The sequence below is a fragment of the Nannobrachium achirus genome (assembly GCF_963921795.1).
Source record: "Nannobrachium achirus genome assembly, chromosome: 17".
In the NCBI taxonomy this organism is placed as follows: Eukaryota; Metazoa; Chordata; class Actinopteri; order Myctophiformes; family Myctophidae; genus Nannobrachium; species Nannobrachium achirus.
This window is the reverse complement of record NC_137824.1, coordinates 47,602,942-47,625,208: the sequence shown is the minus strand read 5'-3', so window position 1 is coordinate 47,625,208 and position 22,267 is coordinate 47,602,942. Positions and strand designations below refer to the sequence as shown.

Below are 22,267 nucleotides of genomic sequence, written 5' to 3'. Positions count from 1 at the left end.
CCCGTGCTAGACTTGAGGTTGCTAAAGCGCGTGCTGCCTTCCTTCAGCGAGAGATTGAATTAAAGGCACAAAAGGCACAATTGGCACAAGCAACAGCTGATATGACAATCAGAGCGGCACAAGCAACAGCTGATATGACAATCAGAGCGGCACAAGCAACGGCTGATATGACCATCAGAGAGGAACATATAGCGGCTCAGTTTTCAGTACTACATAGTGATCGAGAGATAGCAGAAGCCTTAGCAGAGACTACTGTTCTAGAGGCTGCTGCGGACGCTGAAAATGGAGAGGGCGGTAAAATGGACATGGAAGACATAACTGAAACTGTAAAACAGCGTACTCAAGCTTATGTCGAACAACACACTCAGCGCCCAACTGGTGACTCAGAACCTTCCGAGGAGCCCCCACAGCTCGAACTGTTCACGCCATCACTACTGCCTCTCATTCATCCTAATGTAGACCCCCAATCAACAAGACCATACTCAACGCAACAACACATCGACTTCACATCCGCCCATGACAGAGCTCATCGGCAGAGCTCGTCAACGCCTGCAGTTCACCACCAGGCTACCGCAATCAAAGTCCCCTCAGATGTAAAGCCGGTTACAGGACATCTCTCCTTTACACAGCACCCTATCCCTGATCCTCGTGCCTCCCAACACACCAATCACTCACCCTCAGGTGTTAAGCAGCAGCCTAGAAGCACCATACAAACCCCAAATCATCTCTCATCTGCTCAGACCCCTCTCCCTAACTCACATGCTACCCATCACAGACCTATGGACGATAGGTCTGGCCTGAGTGACATTGCCAAGTACTTGGTACGCCGTGAACTTGTGAACACAGGGCTCATCAAGTTCAACGACCGCCCAGAAAACTATTGGGCGTGGAAGTCTTCATTCATCAATGCCGCAGGAGGACTAGGTTTATCAGCGAGCGAGGAGCTCGATCTCTTATCCAAGTGGCTGGGGAGTGAGTCTTCTGAACATGTCACGAGAATCCGTTCTGTGCATGTAAACGACCCTGCCGCCGGGCTGGAAATGGCCTGGGATCGCCTTGAAGAGTGTTATGGCGCCTCTGAAGTGATCGAGAGGGCTCTCTTCGAGAGACTTGATAAGATGCCTAAAATCAATCAAAGGGACCCACAAAAGACCATGCACCAACGTCTGTAGCGGAGGCCAGAGCTCCTGGTCCTGTTCCAAGGTTTGCCTTACAAAGGTCTATCCAACAGGTCACCCAGAAAAGGCAGAAAAGGTCTACGTTATTCTGGATGACCAGAGCAATAGGTCGATGGCCAGGTCAGAATTCTTCAATCTTTTCAAACTCACCGGATCTGACTCTCCATACACCCTCCGCACGTGTTCTGGGGTTACGGAGACATCTGGGAGAAGAGCTACAGGGTTCACAGTAGAATCCTTGGATGGAACAACAAGGGTGATGCTCCCCACACTCATCGAGTGCAATCACATGCCAGACGACCGGTCTGTCATACCAACGCCGGAGTCCGCACAGCATCACACTCACCTAAAACCCATCGCACACAAAATACCACGCCTGGATCAAGAGGCCCAGATACTCCTCCTTCTGGGACGTGACATCCTCCAAGTACATAAAGTCCGAGAGCAACGCAACGGTCCTCACAGCGCTCCCTACGCCCAACGATTAGACCTGGGATGGGTCGTTATCGGCGACGTCTGCACGGGTTCAGCTCACAGGTCAGCAGTTGTTACCTCTTTCCACACTAACGTACTAGAACACGGATGTCCATCCTTCTCAACTCAATGCTCTATTCAGCTTCAAGTCAAGGAAACGCTCAGTGCCAAAGCGCAAGTCATGGTCAAGCCGGCTGCAACCTTCAGCGCCACAGTGGACGGACAACAGGCAGACGCCTCATCGATCAGCACAGCTTCCAGCCAGCCATCCTGCACAACAGGCTTACCTGTCAACCCGGTCAGTAGCCACGTGGAACCAATGGTCGCAACAGTCTGCAACACATCTGTACCACTGACCACTCAATCAGTTACCCCTCCAATTGGGACAGCCCATGTTCAACCTCTCTGTAGCCCCTTGCCACACTCTGCACCTGTCCCTCAAAACGACACAGAGTCATTCCTTGGACTACAGCCTGCAACTCCCACACCGCTTCTCAAGAAGTCAACATCAGTCCTGTCTAGGGCAAGCTCTACGGATGATGCATCGACACAGGGAAGATCTGCTGGTGTCGTCACACAGCCTTCTGATCATCTCTTCCACCCAACAGTCCCACCAACTGCGGACAAGTACCTCCTGCAGCCCTCCAGGAAGCTTGCCGACCAGCCAGAGTGCCTGTCTGTTGTTAGGACAGCATCTCCAACTCCCCATTCATTACACGGTGCGTCACACCTTCCTTATGAGGCCAAGGACACCCCCTTTCTCATGTCACCTGCTACGATCCCGACACACAGGGTTTATGGCCCCTTGCCCCCTCCAGGAACATTTGACGGAGGAGGTTTCCACCACCAGTGGTGGGGACAGGTACACCGTCTCGCCAACGTCTACTGGAACAGACTAACACGAGAGTACCTTCCTATGCCCTTCGCCCTGGTCAAACTGCCTGTCTCAGAGACACTGTCTAATCTCCCCATTCTTTATCACAGCAATGTTTTGTTTAATTGTTTGGTTAGTGGTATTTAGATAACAAATACCAGACGGGGAGTGTCATGTTCTATTCAGAACTGAACTTTTGTTTGTGTTTTTGCGCCCTCTAGTGGACACTGATTTATTGGGTTTTCCTATTAGTTCAGTCATTCTCAAGTGAGACTCCATACCATGCGGTCAACAGAGCAACTGCTTAGCTACAGTAGTCCTTAGCTCTTTATGTGTATGCCTTGGAAAGTATCGTCTGTGAGTATCATAATTGCAATCATTTCAAAGGTGTATTGTGCATTTTGTAACCACATGGTTATCTTTCTTTCCCCATTACTAATGTTGGTACTGAGCTGCTAGCCTCCTGAATTGTTTGTTGCTAAGCTAGCTAGCTTCCATTGCTCCTGTGTTCTTTGTTGTGGTAGTCCTGTCACATTATCACAGATTCACTGTTGTTGGTCAACATTATTAGCTTCATGCAAGCTCTAGAGAAGCATTGTGGCTTTGTGTCAATTCATATGTGTTACAGTTCATGATAATTCAGGACAGTAATTCATTAGCCTATATCTCATTGCAATTCATGTGTGATACAGTAATATTATCTCATGTTTGCTAATTCATAATTGCATAAGTGCAGTATCATTTAAATAGGTTAAAAACAATTAAGAGGCCTACAGGCTATTTACATTCTATTTACAGTAGTCATTTCATGTCATTTAAAAGGGTGATTTACACTGGTACATGTGTGCTGCTTGTAGCCTTTTGTTCATGCTGTTTATTTTATTGGATACGTCTTATACAGTGAGCATTGTTTAATTAAGTGCTTCCTTTGTTTGTCATTGTATTTTTCAGTTTTACAAATTGGTTTGATACCTGGAATGGAGAAGAGTAAAACACCTTCAAACTTTATTCTGTCTCTGACCGTCTCTTCAAACCTACTGTTAGCTGTCTGTCTATTTGTGTCTCCTCCACACACACTGAGGACAGAACATAAAGTATAAAATAATTAAGGTGCCTCCACCTTGGGCCCTAGTAACTCAGTCCCACTTTTCCCCCTCTTGTGACGCCCCTGCAGAGAGCACGGTGTGTCCGGTGCTCTGTGATGATGATGAGCAGGACCTTGGAGCCCCCTGCTGTTCTTGTGGAAAGAAGGAACCCGTCTTTAAATAAAACCCTATACCCAGCAACGGCAAGCCATGTCCCAAAAAGCAGGTTGTTTGTTCTGGCATAGTGTCACCTCACCCAGCACAGTGACGGGTCCAGGTCAAAGAGAATGAACAACACATCAATCACAGCATCCCTGACTTGTATGCTACTGTACATGTCTGATCACGGTAGTTCAAGACACCATCTGCCACAGTATGCATGCTGTATCACATTGCATCATAACAATCAGACAAGATGAGGAGGGGTTGATTTAATATTCACTGCACTTTGAAACCATTGGCAGGCATCCAGAAACGTGAAGCCCACAGGTGGTTTCCTAATCATAATTCTCGACGTATACTTTGGACACGTTTCTTGCGACTGCTAGATCGATTGGCATTGCTGTGACAGGGGGGACATGATGGATGGTTAGAAAGCATGCTTCATCACAGGAAATAGCACCAGCAGAGCAGAGAGAGCCCCACGCTGCTTCCACCCACACGTCTGAGACCTGTGGTAGTATTGCGTATACGCCAGTGATGATTTTATGAGTTTCAGTCAGTCTTTTGAATAAAGTTCCATTTAGTTTTAGGCATATTTGTGACGCGCTATGAGCTTGTAGATCTGCTATTTTCAGAGTGCAACACCCGAGCGCAAACAAATCTCAAATTACTTGTCTTTTAGTTCTTCTGGATCCCTCACTAACATTTTAGTCTAGTTTTTATTTGTTGACGAAAATGTAAAAATATTTAGTCTTAGTTTAAGTCATCATAGCTTAGTTTTTATCTAGTTTTCATCAGTGAAAAAAGTCAGTTCATTGAACATTTTCCATCATAGTTTTAGTCGACCAAATCAACACGAATATACGGGAGAGGAAAATTTGGATTTCAAAACCAATATTCTGCCTCCGACCCCACTTGACCATGAGTTCACGAAAAAAGAAAAAGGAGAAATAAAATGATAGGAAGATTTGAAAGCCCAATGAACGTGAGGCATGAGGATATTTGGGAATAAAGATAGGGCATGGGGCGCAGGTGGAGCTGTGAGAGACTGAGAGCCTAACAGATGAAGCAGAAGGAAGAATGATCTCTCTGAAAATGTTCTGATATCATCATCACTCGGATATCAAACCCTGTGCTTTTTCAGTGTTCAAAGTTTAGAAGTTCAACAGCAATGTAAAATATTGTGGCAAAAAAGCATCTTTCATGTTTCCTTTTTTTTTCTCTCTCCTTTCCCAAACCACCTCTGATAACCACCTACACAAATCTTTCTTTCTGTGAGTAGCACGATTTTAAAAGGCATTTTCAAAAAAGCAAGTAAAACTGTGCAATTCAAATCATTTTTACAATTACAAAGCTGACTGCATACTGATTATGTCAGTGTTTGCAATTACAAAATTAAACACAGTTTAATTAGAACAATATGGGAAATCAATATTTGGTCATTATTAATATTATCATCATCATTGTCATATTTCAACTCACATCTTTCCATAGAACCTGTTGACTGCTGGCCTGAGACTTAGTTTCCATAATGAATAGAGCACAGAAAGATTCCCTCTTCCAAGCTGGGGTAAAAAACACTGAGACTCTGGAAGGCAGAGTCCCAGCTTCATTCCATTGGTAATTTGGGAGTGTGCTGAAGGGGAGGGAAGTTTCAGATGGAGTGGAATTACAAAAGCACTTGTGATCCCCATTATAAGCTTAGCAGATGTCTCCTGCACGGCTCTGTGCAGTCGAATAGTGAGAAATCATAGATACCCTTTGAGTGACAATTGGTTCAACTTTCACCCGTGGAAGACTCATCATGTCGAATGTGAGAATAACAATGTACATATTTATATTGAGGCATACACAAAATATGTGCTTTTATTCCATATAGGTGACTGCCTGCACTGCACACAGTCACAAATAAGTACAATTAGTGCATTCCTTTCCATAGAAAGCTAAAGGAGCTGGGTGACATTTTGTGACTGAGAAATATAATAAAATGTGTAGCTTCTGTATTTGCTGAATTACAAACAGAAAAACAAAAAAATGCAGCCTACATAAGCGAGGAAAAGGAATATCAAAGAATGTGTGTAACCACCAACACAATGCTGTAGCTTTAACTGTTGCCCATCACATACAGCAAAAAAAGTATTTTGATAGAACAATAGGCCTACACCATTATCTTTTTTTTAATATATTTTTAGGGCTTTTCTGCCTTTATTGATAGTGTATTAGTGGAGAAGGACAGGAAACTGGGTGAGAGACATGGGGAGAGATATGGAGCAGATCGTAGGGTCAGAGACTCGAAACCCGCAATGTGCTGTCAGGCTAACATTAGAGGCTATGTGCCTGGACCGCTAAAGCCAGCCTAGTGGTCCGGGCCATAAAAGCATTTTCAAAAGGCTATATCAGGTGAACATTTTGGCAAATGTCAGGGAAAATAACAGCCTCTGCAAATACATGCATGCTTTTTATTTTTATACGTGTTTAACAGTGCTGTGTGGGACCTCATTTGACACGAGAAGCCTCTTGGTTGTATTTGGGATGCAATTAACATTGAATGAGTTGCAGGCTCACCCAGGAGGGGTTAAAGCACACACCCAGTAATTGAAGCCCTTCTCAGACTGGCAACCCCCAGAGCCTTCATTGTAAAAAAAGAGACACAGACAGCAAAATCCAGATTTTGGAGTGGATTTTGCAGTGCAGCTCTGGGGATGCACCAAAATGGATTCCAAAGAGATGTGATTTATTTTGTCATTTTCATAGTTTAAGTTGTTTAACAGTAATATTAATATACCGTACTTCAAAACATTCATTATTGTGTGCCTCTGAATGGACCATGAAACCTCTGGAATTCTGTGAGTTTCCAGATCATTTAGCAAGAGGACTTCAACTCCACTGCAGTGAGTTGGTTGCATCATATTGTGCCTATGTTGTGAGTGTGTGTTGTGTGCAGGCGCGTCACAAGGGGGGGGAAAGTGGGAATTAGTTACTAGGGCCCAAGGTGGAGGGGCCTTAATTATGTTATACTGTAGCGATTGAAAAATAGCAGATCTACAAGCTATTTTTGAAAAGTCGTGAAAAGGTGTGCAAATCTTTGAATTGTGTATTTTTTTTAAGCGGACATTTGTAACTCAAATTTTGCTTCTGGGGGGTCCCTGGAACTAAATATTTTGAGATGGGGGTCCGTGGCCAAATACATATCATTTTGGGGGTCCTTCACATGAAAAGGTTTGTGCAACACTGACATGGAAACATAGGTTTTTCAAAAAACCTTAGAAGGATTTGAAATATATTCAAAGACTTGCACAAATGTTCCTGATTTTTCAAAAATAGCAGATCTACAAACTCGCAGCTGTGAGCTTGTATATCTGCTATTTTTCAATAGTTAAAGTACCCAGGGCCCAGAATTTGTTGCGACACCCCTGGTTGTGTGTTACGTTACACTTCACCAGTACCATTCCAAAAAGGGCTCCTGGACGATCACCATAACGCAACCAACTGTCTTTACAGAATGACATTTTCATGTCATCTATCAACACGTTGTCTGCCTTCCTTCCCTTTTCAGGATGTGACAGTAAAAAAATACAAAATCAATCTTCATGTACAGTATCTTCTGACTGGAAGTGATGGATGGGCAAAGACGCCGTAACACACGATAATGGCGTTATAAACTGACTTGCACAAACGCAGCTGTCAACACAAACCTACAATAACCTTTCTTTTATGTTGTCTGATAAATAAAAGCAAGACTTAAACAGTGATCTACTGTCAAATACTGGGCTCTGACACATATGAAATCATTCCAGTGTTCCATCAAGATTAAAAATCCCTCTAAACATAGATGGGGGGGAAGAATAAAAATTCACTCAACACTAGAGAGGAAAATTGCAGTTAAAATTGGTCCGGCTGCAAGCGCGGCAGGCAGGCAACACTCGAGCACACATTAAGTCTGTCAGATCTGATAGCTGTAGGACCTAGTCAGCTCTTTCCTATTGATATAAATCTTCACAATTACTGTGACATTTGGCTTGGGTAAATCAAGCGGCAGGTCTTTCAGGAATAGTGTTGTGTCAGCATCAGAGTTGAGCATCCAGGGACCCCCCAATTCCCTCGGCAGCATTCAGAGCCAGACCGAGTCTTTGACGCTCACAGAAAAGAATAAACAGCAATTTAGTTTAGAGTGCATGACAGATACTCGCAGATTACAGCAGGTGTTGATGTGAGCAGCCAAAGCAGAATGTGAAGGTAAACATTCCCTCTCTCCCTCTCCCAGCTTCAGTCCTGATGGCACTGATGGGATATTTTAATATCTTTTGGATTTGCACCAATTGACTGCCACGACCCACAGGAAGGCCAATTACAAATCAAACAAAGGGTTGTGATAAAAGGTGTATTGCGGAAAGAACAAATTGGATCAGTTGCTTAAATGATAGATTATTGTATCGGTAGCTTACAGCTCATGGAAGCGTTTGTCCATTAAAAGTCGGAGATGGATTTCACTCCAGGCCACAGAGCAGAAAGGTGTCACAGTTTTTGTGATATGAAAGTGATAATTCAATACTTTTCTTCAAGTGCCAAACAACACCAAACACAAACCATTCAGCCCTTTGATACCTGTGATCTTGTGTAGCGTAATTTGCTTCATTAAACTGAGTGTTTCTCTAAGAACGCTGGGCCCGCACCTAGGCTACACAGCTATCGCTCTATCCAAATGAACTTGTGGCATACCAATCAATCACTACCTCCTCAATATACCATGTCATATTTCCCAGTAGCCATGCTATCCAGGAAAGCAATTGCCAGTTTTCACATTCATGTTTTTGTTTCTTTCTTTTTTTGTAATCGCTTGACAAAGTCTCGCTTCGATTTCTCCCTCGCTGAGGAACAGAGTCATGATGGCCACACGTCTGTCCTGTCTACAGCCGGCTACATGCTTGGCTGTACTTCCCTGTCACTCTCTCCACTCTCTACTGCAGGCCCACATCCATCTTGTCACAGTCGGCGGGCAGCGACACAGATTAACAGTCCCGCCCACATGAAGTGAGTGCTCAAAGAGAAAAGAAAAAGGAGAAAGGAAGAAAGAAAGGGATAGAACACTGCAACACTGGAAACCCTCTCTTCCTCTACTCTTACACCTGATATGTAATATCACACACGCACACATTCAGACTGTCATGCACGCACGCGCGCGCACGCACGCACGGACATGCACGCACGCGCGCACAGACATGCACGCACGCGCAGGTCAAATATGGCTTATTATCCTCTGTGATTCGATTATCCAACCTCCAGCCTTGCTGCTGCTCCAAGTCTTTCATTACAGAGGAAGAGGAGGTGGGGTGGGGATGTGTGACAACATGAAGGGGCAGTCATGGAAACGGACCTGGGCTGGAGGAAGGATCTGAGAATCTCATCCTCCCTCCCTCCCTCTCTGTCTGTCTCTCCATCTATTTTCTCTAGCTCTATCTCCACACGCTTCAGTGAAGGTGTGGAAGAAGTGTAGTCCAGGCACAGCCGGCTTGTAAGGCACTCCGTTTCCCAGGAGTCACTTGCCTGCTTAGCAGACCGTAGTGGAACCCTGACACGCTGTCACGATGCACTATTGTATTCTCTCTCTGCCAACAATGCTGGGAGAAGCGGCAGTCGCCCCGCAAATGACCCCTGTTGTCTCGTGCTTCATGACCAGACACGTGACTTATTGGGGTTTATTAGCTGTTGTGTCCCATTCATGAGCATGTTTTAAGAAAAGGTCATTAATAGACTATTTAGATTGCAGCAGTAGCTCCAGAGGCTCTACTCAGAGACGAGCGTGAGAAGAACTTCTATTCATTGTGGAATAGCTGAGCACTGTGTACAATACATACTGCGTAAAAAAAACATTTGAGCATTGATGTTTAGTAGTCAACTGGTGAAGAAAGTGTAAATAGAAGTTTGAGGGATAATTCTGCATCTCCACAGAGTTCTTTTTGAATTGACATACTGGAGGAAGTAGATGAATAGAAATGTGGATTACGACGCTGCAAATCTTCACCAAGTTTATACATTCATTTCGTAAATCTCACCTTTGGAGGAAAGCTACTTGGTGCGGGATTTTCTCAATTTCTTGCTTGGTGGGACAGGTGTATTTACTTAGATAATTGTATTCCTCGTCCAATTTATAATGCGATTAAATTCTAATACAATTCTGAGTTTAAAGAAAGGCAGCATGGTGAAAATTATCTAGGCAGCGGTATTGCAATATCATTCTCCCTATGTTGCAACTTTTCTTAGGAAAAGTCCCCTTAAAATAGAAGGGAGGCAGCACTGATAGGGAGAATACAATTCTTTTTAAAGGATGCATTGAAAGTGGTGTTCCCACAAATAAATCACTTGAGTAAAAGATATAGAAATAGGTGGAGTTTTTTTTTTTTTTTTCGCTTTGCCAATCAGGGCTCTATCCTGGCTGGGCTTTGTTTAGCTAGTCGTACAGCTCTCAGGGGGAACATTGACTGGCACGCTCAAAGCAGAACTCTGTTGAATGAGCTTCCAGTCCCCAATATCCCAGTATGTGAGCCACAGAGGCAGACAAACAGAGCTGACCGTAAGTCATAGTCAAAGAGTAATTACCTCTGCACCATGCAGGAGCAGCCCAATTGACTCCTCTAGGTGAATGACAACAGGTAAAAGGCCAGTGATTAGCCTTGGGTCCCAGAGGCTTTGCTAGATTTACAGGCGGAGGCAATGTTCCATATAGGGCAATGGATACGCTTAACTTATTATGTTATGCACTTACGTGTCTCATTATGTTCAGCACCACTATCTACTATTTTGCTCATCAGGAGCTGGTGAATGTACTGTAGATAAATTAAGATATTTGTCTTTTTCAATCAGCGCTTCCACTATATCGCTGTTTGTTTGTTTTTTGTTTGTTTTTTGTATAAAGGGTTGGTGACATGCATCCAAATGTCAGTAATATTTCCTGCTTTGAGAATTTCATATACTGTATGAATGCATGTTAATTCCACAATATACTGTACAGTGTCTCAGAAAGGAGGCACTGGCCCACAGAAAAGAGGGAGAACTGTTCCTAGAACAGAACTGGAATCAGGGATAATGTCTTAACTTACAGTTAGTATTTCACCATTACAATTTGCAAATGTAAGTACGTACTGGTAATTAATTAATCATGGTCTATGATAAGCACATAATATGTTTATGCCTCAGTTATCCTCTGTTGTCAAAGGTTACATTTTTTCATTTTGGATACCAACACAAAGTGAGACCACCCATTGCAGTTTAGAGAATTTTAATTGGGATATAAAAGCGAACAGAGAACCCATCTGGATCTTCTGCCTTTAGTGAAGAATTTAAATGTCTGTTGCCAAAAGCTGCTGCAGTGGGAGGTGAATGGTGAAAGAAGAATTTGAACCTGCAGGCTTTAGGAAAGCAGGAAAAAATTAAGTTGTACAGGGAGCTCTCACAATGGGGCTTCGTCGGCACTAGGAAGTGGTTCCTAAGCAACTATTGGCGAGTCGCTGTGGGTTATAGCAGCGGTCCATTTTAGACGGAATCATTACAAGAGTTCCCCACTCCATTTTCATAAAGGCTTTCTGTCCTGTGAAGTAAGTACATATTAGCAACTATGTTGGCACAGTTCTGTTCAGATCTCACAACCAGCAGGGCATATTGACTTAGATGTATGAATCAGATATTTAGGAGAATTCCCTTTAGATTCCACTGAGCTCCTTTAACATTCAAAAGTAATGGTTTTGCACTCCCTTCAGGAAAAAGGTAAAAACAGCAGGCAATGTCAAAAATAATAGTTGCTTAACTGGTTGAGATATTCTTTCAGCTGCCGGGAACAAAGTCAAATAATGGAGTAATTTGAAGAGCAGCATGGGCGGAAATAAATAATCAATCAACGGATAAAACGAGGATGTGTCTTGCCTCCAATTAGGCAAATAGATGTCAGCTTTACCTGTGGCTCCCTGTTTGAAAACAGTGGGTTTAATTTAATTTGAAACAGCAGGAGATGTGAGTGAAGAAAGAATACTGGACCTGACAAGTAAGATATGTGCACAAGTCATCTGATTGGCAATTTCACACTGCAAATAAAATATAGACCCACATGCAAAGAAATTCTCCACTCGTTTTGATGCAAATTGCTTCAACGTAATCTGTGCAGAGAACTTGCTGAAGTAAACTTGACATGAGACAAATAGATGAAAGATATTCGATATACTGTATAGGCACGCATTATTAAACTGTGGGACAAAACAGCACTTTACTGCACATTCATTATCATGATTTTCCTCTACAGCTTGAAAAGGGAATTATATAGGCTATGGAGTACTTGAATGGACCTTTACTCTCTAAGAGTCATTATTGAAAGTGGGCCCCTAAATTATTTTAATGTAGCCATTTTTCTGGTCCTTTCATTAAAGGGAGACTTGGACTGCACACAACTACATCTTAATTACTTGAAGAGGGATAATTAACTTTATCACTTTTAATTTGATATGCAGTTTATAAATGAGTAATGGTTTTGGGGTATTTTATAATTTGTGTTCATTTTCAACCCAAGGAATGGAAAGGTAGTATTTGAGGTCGACCTTGGTAAAGGAAGTCAAAGTGGAAACAGGTAAAAATCTCTTAACTATTGCTTGTTAGAACGGGAACATTGTTTAGCAACAATAATAAAGTTAAGTCCTGTGAAACTCAAGCTTTTCACCTGCATTTTGTCATAAATTACCATTAAGCACTCTAGCCCACACATACAGTAGGAGACATGTGTGGGTTGAAAACGGTTCATCTGTGTTGTTTTGTGAGAATAGCGTCCATTTGCTTTGAATTTTGACCAGGATTAAAACGGCGACAAATACTTTTTAAATGCTGGAAATGATAATGTAGCCTGCAAAGTTAGTTCAGGTAGGTATACTCGAGAGGGTACACTGCATTGTAGTTTTATAAGGACACTACTACACACTATTATGCCAGACCCTACCTGTACGTCATTGGCCGACGTGGCAGTCAGCTGATCATTTGCCAACTACTTAAGCCTGCCCAGTCTGTCATTCTTCCTGCTGCTCTTGCCCGGTCTGTTGCTTGTGCTTGCTTGCCCCACCGCCTCCCCAGCACCACCAGTAGGCTCTGCTAATTCTGTTCCTCATGGGGGGGTTGTTTATATATCTATATATCTCCCTATATATCTCCCTGCTCCTAATGGTTAATGATGATGTTCTGTGCTGCTGCTGAGCAGGGACAAAATGTAGCAGAGCCAAACGCCAAATTAAATGTGACGTACACACTTGTATACTCATTAGTAATAAACATATCATTGTTATATCATATCATTGTGAGTTACCTGACTGAAATTCAAATAATGTGAAGCACAGCACCTATACAGTAATTGATTAAATGTAATATACGTTATTGGAAATTGGTATTTGAACAGCTAAATCCGGTCTGCCCCAACATTCGGTAAACAACCATTAAATAAAATGTTTGTCGTCAGGAGTCACCAGTGAAAGAATAGGCTGGACCCATTCTAGGCTGGATAGTGTTTGTTCATTAGTTGGTCCACCTCATTGACTGCAATGCATTCCACCGACCTCTCGTTGCGGTTTGACTCCCAGTGCTACGAATAGGGGCCTGTTCCACCTTGTTAAACTCACCCAAACTCCTTATAATATACTATATATATATATATTATACTATACCAAGTACAGTCAATATAGTATGTACAGTAAAACTCGCAACTTCCTCCACTGTTCATGATTCTTCATACATGGACAGCAACTTTTTCAGCAATTATGGAATTCTTTTTCCATTTGAAGTCATTTCCTTTTAATACAAAAAAGTTAAATTGATCCTTCCAGCTAAACGCAGACCAAGAGGCAGTCTGGATCTTCCCCTTAATCTGTACTTTTATTTTTCATTAACACAAGATGTGGCCTATATAAAAAAAACAAAAAACTATTTCTGGGATATCATAACATCAGATTAAAGGAGTGCATTTGGTTTCACATCCAGAATCAATGGGGGTACATTTATTGTAATCAAATTATTGTCTTAGTAATGCGACAAAAAACTAAAATTATTGAACTCAAGTCTCCATGGCATTTTGGGGTTGAACTACTCCTTTAAGATAATAAAATGTCTGTATTACTAACAAACACTAAGAGGAGACTGTTGTGTATGTTCTTAAAACATATTTAATTCAACTTTTGGATGGACTTTCAGTTAAGAGCTTTTGAGTGACCTTCCTTCATTTTCATGAAAGCTGCATGCAGGAACAGATAACTTATTCAAAATAATTATTTTTAGAAATGGGAGTTTCACCTAATTTAATAAAGGCCTAAGGTGTCTGAATCGCCCCGAAGGTTGTGTTCATTCTTGGCGGCCATCAAATTATATCTCGAGGTATTAACGCAGCTTATTTCCTGCGGTCGTGCACCACACGTCACACAGAAGCAGCACACCACTAGTTGGATTACATTTACAAATTTAATCAAACAGACTGATTAACATAGATTATGTGCAAATGAATGGGGAATGGACAAAGCATAACACTTCAGCATTTCCTCATTGAAATAATCGAATGTATCAATTTAACCTCTTAAAGGGAGTGGTTACAATTGACTCTAAAGGAGTTTTATTGCTATAGTATTTAGTGGAGCTAGATAACCATTTTATCCAATCATGAGAGAGAGAACTCAACTCAGGAAACTAAATTGGAATTGGAACACTATGAAATTGAATATTGTTATCTCTCGAGTTCTCTCTGAATTGAATCTAGTTATCTCTCGAGTTCTCTCCCGATTGGATTAAAGTGGTATCCCGACCTGACATTTATTTTTGCACTTGACTTAGTGTGTCCTCATGTCCTCAACCATGTCCTCAACCATGTCCCTATGCAGCACAAAACAGCTGCAATACCGCTGGGTGACCAAGTGGCGCTCTTGAGCAGCCTAGCTGTTGAGCAACCTAGACACACACACACACACACACACACACACACACACACACACACACACACACACACACACACACACACACACACACACACACACACAAACAACAATCTTATATAGAGCTATAACTTTTTTTCTTCTTCAAAAACATATACACAGTTACACCCCAGCCCTATCCTATACTTTGTTGTACTGCATTGTCATGTGGCGAAAATAGAACATCTACAAGTTCACAGCTCTTATTTTATATATATATATATATATATATATATATATATATATATATTTTTTTTTTACACATTTTAATTCGCCTATAATGATATGCTCAAAATAGGGGCACCAGTGTTAATCAACCTATATGTTTCCTCTCTTCTGAATGTGCTTGATTTACTGTAGGTGAAATTTAGGCTTACAATTGCTGTGCAGTGATTAGCTGGACATTTGTGATTACTAAATTTTAACTTCCTACTATTTCCACAATTCCTCAAAGGTATGGTCAAACATATCAATTAAAACCAATCAAAAGTCGATTTGGAATTTCTATTATTGCAATAGTCCCTTCGTACATATTGTATGTTCTGGATAACTGGCTGCTGAATAATATAGCTGCTTGGTACTAGTTTATCATAAAATAATAAACATAAAACGTAATTAGAATTAAAGCGATGGTGAAATATGTTGAAAATGAATCTGAACTCTAGTCCTTGGAGAATTACATGAGATTCTATAATTGGTGTCATAGCAGCAGTGAGGGTGAAACAACATGAACCAAAACAAGATTAAAATACACAAAAAAAAAGAAAAAAATAAGCGTAATAATATTTAAATATATTATAGCCTACTATTTTTTATCTTTTTGCTGTTTTCAAATATCTTTTGACGCCGAATCAAATGTTTTATGGTCATGATTCACCAGGAGCCTGGTTGGCATGGTTCCAGGCTTAAAATAATTCATATAAATATTTTTTCTACAGGAAAAATGAATGGGTTTTCTATCGGTGGCACCACAAAATGGCCTCCACTGCTATGCCCTATGCACAGACTGTCAACCATATGAAGTGTAAGGGGATTTATCTTTGAGTTTTTTTTTTTTTTTTTTTTGTAATATGGGAATGTTTTGGGGATTACCTCACTGTAAGTGATAAGGGGGAACAAATATTTCGGTTTGGGGATATATAGTCTGACTTTTTAGGAGGTGACACCAGTTCTAACGTACAATACAATACAATACAATATTTACCTGTTGACTGTAATAGAGGTTATGTTCTACCAACAAAGAGAGTTGAATGAAATTCCTGTCTCTGTCTCTCATTTCTACCACGTCTGAAACTCTATAATCGAGTATCCTTCAGGATTACAATAGTATGTATCAACAACGAATAAAGAATGAGTACCATACAGTATGGTCTGTCAACAGACCTTCAACAGCGAATTACTGGATGAAAATATGTATTCGTACAGTCTTGGGTTCAGCAATTTACAGACAGTACATCCTAGTAGCCTGGGAAAAAAATAATCAAGACAGATTCTAATAATGGCATGACCTCCATGTCCTATGTATTAGCTATCATTTGTACTGTACATTGTGTGTAGTTTGTGAATAAAGCAGCACAAATCACAATGCAGTGTTCAGTGTTGAAGCGGCACTATACAGACAGCTTGTGTAAACTGTGCATGTCTTACGCAAGGTAGGTCACAGTTTACTATCAGAACTGTCACATCTTGTCCGTGTCTGTCTGGACGGGTAACATTTGACTTTTTTGTTGATTGACTCTGACGTCACACTCTGTCATCACTGTGATGTCATGGGAACCAAATCCCTTTTATTGCCGTATATGGAGATCCCTGTGATGCCAGGGGGAACCAAATCTCTTTTATGCCCATATATGGAGATCCCTGATGTCATCAATATTAAGCCCATATCTGTGAATGCCGATATATAATCACTGTGATGTCAGGGGACCTCGCTTTTCGCCCTTAGCTGTCTTACTGGTTTAGCTCATTTCAACAGCAAGACAATTCAAAATGCTGGTGTCGTGACAACATATATATATGACCAAATGGAAATGCTGATATTTAGACCTTTCACAATTGCTGAAACTATTGGCTTGTTTTTACATACATTTTCTACTACACCCAAACTTTCACGCTCTTCTTAAAATGTACTTCGACTTTTACTTCACCAGGCACTTCTGTGGCCAGAGGTGTTTCTGTTGAAAAGGTTTTTGGACGTTTTGGCCTTTGCATTTGCAGCAGTCATACAGTATAGTGCATCACTGCCTCCACATTGTTTTAACCAGTTCCTCTGTGAATGCAGATATACTGCAACTCAGAATTTGTACTTTTTTTTCCTCGCAAAGAAATTTGAAGTGTGTGGAAAGAAAGTGAAACAAATTATCATAATTTTCTACAACATTGATTACGATTTCAGTATTGCAAAGTTAACGTAATGGACATTTTAGAGATGAAATAGACTTCTGTAATTCAACTTTTTTGTTTTTGTTGGCATTGCTTTCAGTGGAGCCATATTAAAAAATACCTACTCTAATTATCAGTAGCCTAAAACATTACATTTTATAATCTGGGGTAAGGACACAGACAAACATGACAGCACCTTCACATTTAACGTGAAGCTTTACCAAATACCTTCACCTGAAAATGCACAGATGTTATAGGAAGACACAATTATGCTGTCACCAGTCAACTACCAGAGTATTCTTTGGTCATCAAAGTTTAGATTAAGGTGGTATTGGTCAGTGGGGAAATGCAGTTATGATATGTCAGTTATTGAATCAGTTAGCAGTCAAACAGCTGTCTTGTGATACTTTAGATTTTCCTCAAAGTTCACTTTCTGCTGTGAGATTTATTAAAATGAATGATTGGGCACACTGATGTTGATTGAGCACAGTGCTGTCAAAAACTCTGACTGATTTCCCTGTTATGGCACCTCTCCCTCCCTCCTGACTCCTACCCTGTGCATTTCTAGCAGCCAGGTTCAAAGATGCCGTTCAAATCTATGACCATTGTCCAGAGGTCATTTTGGACGTTAGCTCATCACGCAGAGCGCTGCACGCGTTGGGGAGTTGTCCGAAGCCTCCAGCCTCCCACATCAACATTCTTTCCTGCCCTTAGGCCAACAAACCAGATTTTTCATGTCAGCTGGCATGCACCTTCAACTCATAAGTAGCTGTTTGACTTTCACAAGTCTCACATCATCCAGGCATATACACTGTCAGGCAAGGTTGCCATATCCTTGGTCCATAATTATATGCCAGTTATAGGTGTCCACTCGCGCATGCAGATGGGCTGTGCTCCTTAAAACCCAGGTAGCTAGGCATAGCTACTATTTGTCATTCCCCCTGGTGGGAAAACATAATTTATGAATTATTACAAATGTTGTAATTTTTCAGGATTACGTTTTTTTGTGAATGATTCATATTATAGAAAATGTCAAGTTTCAGATGAAGTAAAGTGTGCATGAATGTGACTTAAAGGCATTGTGTCTTTCTGTATTCTAGAAAAAGTTCTCTATTAGCCGATATTTATAATAAACTTTAGAATAGGTCCCTCAAAATGCTGACTGTTTGTAGCAAATCCTGACTCTACTGTCAAACTGGTTCATCTTGCGTACCAATAATTACCTGTAAAGTTTCTGTCCTGTGTGGTTATTTATTTTTTCACCTTATGTCTAATCATGAACGCTATGGACCTTCCAATAATGTGTTACCACTTTCACACCTTATGCTTAACCTTGTGGACTGCTGGTTTTATGCTATGTATATATGTATGTATAGTATGTGTGTGTGTGTGTGTATATATATATCTATAGAGAGAGAGAGAGAGAGAGAGAGAGAGATTTTTATGTCTCTTTGACACGCTAATTTATACATTATCCCTGCTCTCTCTGTCCCCAACCCTTCCTTTATTCTTCTTCCTTTCTGGAAAACAATGCCTGTGACAATAAAACATTTAAATGTTAAATATTAAATTAACGAAATGTGGGATATTTTTTTCTATTTGTTGTACAATGAAGTATATAGGGCATACATGTAAGTGCTTACAAAACGCACACAAGCGCACACACACACACACACACACACACACACACACACACACACACACACACACACACACACACACACACACACACACACACACACACACACACACACACACACACACACTGAAACCTTTTCAATATATACTGTAATACGATGAGTGCAAAAGTTAAAGTATACTGTATGTCAAGTCAAGCTGTCTTCAGTATAGAAATTGGCTTTTGTAAATGGCAACCTTGAATGTGGACAGAGCAATGGGGCTTTTTGTTTGTATCTTTTTATAATTGTGCCTTCACAGCTTCTGCATGTACTGTAGTGAGGGAACTTGATCCACTCAGTGCCATTGTGAATGTGTTGGCAATAGATGGATTGAGAGAGTGAGCTATCAGATGGAAGCCTTGTATGTCCAAAACTGTTACTGCTAATGGATCCGATGTAGTTATTATTATTTAGTTACAAGCTCAAACTTACGTCGCAAGTGACTGAGCCATGTGAAAGTGTAAAATAGAGCATTCACTTGAAGAAAAAACTAAACAAAAAGATTAAGTATGGAGACTTGGAGAGTTACAAGGTTACTGCCTGACAGCTACATTCACTGCTGCTGTGTGCTGTACTCTACTCTACAGTATATTGTGTTCTGATATTATTAGTTCGATTTCCAAGGTTTAAGGTTCAAGTTGTGCTTTATTGCTACGTCTTGTGTACAGGTACATAAGAGCCAAAAGTATTTTTGTTTGGGCCCTTTCAGAAATGCAGCAGCATACTGTAGATCAGGGGTCTTCAACAGGGGGTCCGGGACCCCTAGGGGGTCCTCAGAGTTACTACAGGGGGTCCTCCAAATCTTTGTGTGATAGAAACCTTTTTTTTTCTCCTTTTTAATATTAACCACTTCAACCCTAGTGTCCATATTGGGAGAACTTTAGCCAAAAATTGCAGATCTACAAGCTCACAACGCCTCGCGCTACGAGGCGTTGTGAGCTTGTAGATCGCCTATTTTCTGCTTTGAGCTTTGGTGTAGAGGGGAAAAAGATCAGACTAAGTACAGAGTGAAAGGTCAAGTTTTAGAAGTATTGACGGTGGTTAAATATCTGAAAACAAATTGACATGAATCCAAAATACACTGATGATTGTGCTGAAGATGAAACTAAATGGCATCTATTAACAGGTTGTGGGGGTCCCTGCTTCATCTCCTCTCTGAACTAAGGGGTCCTTGGCCTGAAAACGTTGAAGACCCCTGCTGTAGATAATGGAGGATTTTATTCATCCAGGATTCAAAGAGGCTTTTATTTCAGGTTGAAATATTTTATACTACTGTGCATATAAAATAATTTAGGGCATAGTCTACATGACAAACATGTGAATTACTGTCGGCACACACTACTCAATATTCTATATTCTAAATGTGTTTTCACAGCTCAAAATTAATTCTGCTAGTGTAAACATAAGCAAATTTCAAGCGGGGCGTGATAGTGTGCGTGATTGACTTTGTGTGTTTGATGAGGATGCAGACAATATTGTCTTTGCTCATTAGAAGCACCAGTGGCCAGCTGCTTAGACAGCTGTAGCATACATTAACACCTGCAAGAGGTGGAACAGGCCACATCATTGTACACAGAGTGATACATCTTGTTTGTCAGGGTTGGCTTTCGTACTCCAATTCGGCTCTGAAAGTGACAACATGTATGTTATATATGACTGTTTTGGCAAGTAATGGAACGTTTCACTTTTGTATTCTTAAAGGCACTCTTTTTATTATTATTATTTTTATCCCTCGATTTTGTAACCCGTTTTTTACCCAGTGCCATTGCCTAAGCTGTAATCCTAGGCTCTAACTTCCCTCTGCCAACCTGGGGAGAGCCCCAAACTGTACTCATGCTTCCTCCAGTACATGAGGAGTGTGCAGGCTGCTTCTTATCACCTGACGGGGTAGTTTCCCCGGTAGGACCTTAGCGCGTGAAAGGAATAGGTTAATCCAACCAGTGTCTTTCTCTGCAGTTCCATTCCCCTCCATCAGGCTCCCCGGCTGGCCAGGGGGAGGCATTATAGAGACCAGGATTACTGCATGTTTTGGTGAGGGTACCTACCCTAGGGAACACAGGGAGAACATGCAAACTCCACACAGAAAGGCCCTTTCGCCAACCCCACCTAGGGTATGGATGCTAGTTACGAAGGAGAGAACACGCCCACAGCGTCCCCAGTGGGAATTGAACCCAGGACCTCCGAGCTGTGAGGCGACAGCGCTAACAACTGCACCACCATGCACCCCTTAAAGGCACTCTTTAATACATGAACAAAAATGAAAACCGGATCTTCTTCCTAATTAAATACATTTAAAAAGTCAGGTTTTGTAATGTTATAAATTATCATTGCTTTTAGCACATTTATTTATGCGCCTAAAAGTGAGACCTCTTTTACCTTGAAATGCAAGGGAGAGGCTATTTTGTTTTATAATTTTTTAATCAACAGAGCAGCAATTGAAGTTATTTAGTCAGCATTGGGAGTTACATTATGGCAAAGTAATTGCACAACCCAAAGCTCTACCAAAGTGTAATTTTCCTTCATTGTGTGAAATGGCCAACGGCTCTTCATACCAATTAAGATTTTGTCTTTAGACACTGTTTGACGGTCTTCATATGCTGCAAGGAGTTGACGACTGAAAAACAAAACACATTTTGTTGAAAAGGTTGTATTTTTGTAAGCAGAAAAGGGGATTGCCACTAAACTGTTGCAGACATGGTAAAGACATGGACAGTATGCGCTCAGATTTTGTAGGCTCTGTGCATTTGTTTTGCCAGTAGCGTTAAGACGAAGCAGACCAAAAGGCGATTTCAGTCCACAGCGTAGATCCAGTCAGAGCACTTGTCAATGGAGCAGCCCTGCATGCAAGGCTCAAACTGGTTAAGCTCTCTACAAAACACTCATTACAGAGTTCAGCACGGTCAGCAGATTTGAGAACTGTGTGCAGTGTTGTTGGCAGCCAGCTCAACTCAGATATACTGTACACTGTATACTCATAGCAGTATTGCTTAATACCCTTTACTCTGCATAGCACCTACCTGACTTACTTCATTCGCTCACCTCATATGATATTACTGCAGTAAAGTATAAACTGTACCACTGAGACACAATATAAGGACCAGGCATTGGGGTTCCTTTTGACAATAGCATAGCATCTAGAACAGGGGTCTTGAACGTTTTCAGGCCAAGGACCCCTTAGTTGAGAGAGAGATGAAGCAGGGACCCCCAAAACCTTTTCATAGATTCCATATATTTTAATCGTTTCTCCTGCAAGAGCCGTTGGCCGCCGCGTCCACGTCCATGGACGCGGCCGCGAAAAAAACGTCCGTGGACGCGAGGCCGCGTCCACGGACGCAAACGGCCGGCCGTCCCGGCCGTGGACGCGGCCGTGGACGCAGACGGCCGGGGACGCGGCCGTGGACGCGGCCGTGGACGAGGCCGCGGCCGTGGACGCAAACGGCCGGCCCTGGACGCA

General features: G+C 41.6%; 1 protein-coding gene across 1 annotated transcript in view; it reads right to left on the bottom strand.

The window, feature by feature from the left end:
* Window positions 1-5,303, bottom strand: part of tnmd (tenomodulin) — a gene marked incomplete at both ends in the record, with an annotated part of 58,183 nt that extends 52,880 nt beyond the window's left edge. The window contains one exon of the mRNA XM_080745469.1: window positions 5,256-5,303. Within this exon, the coding sequence (XP_080601595.1) occupies window positions 5,256-5,303 (48 nt within the window). The remainder of the gene's footprint in view (window positions 1-5,255) is intronic.
* Between the last annotated feature and the right edge of the window lie 16,964 nt (window positions 5,304-22,267).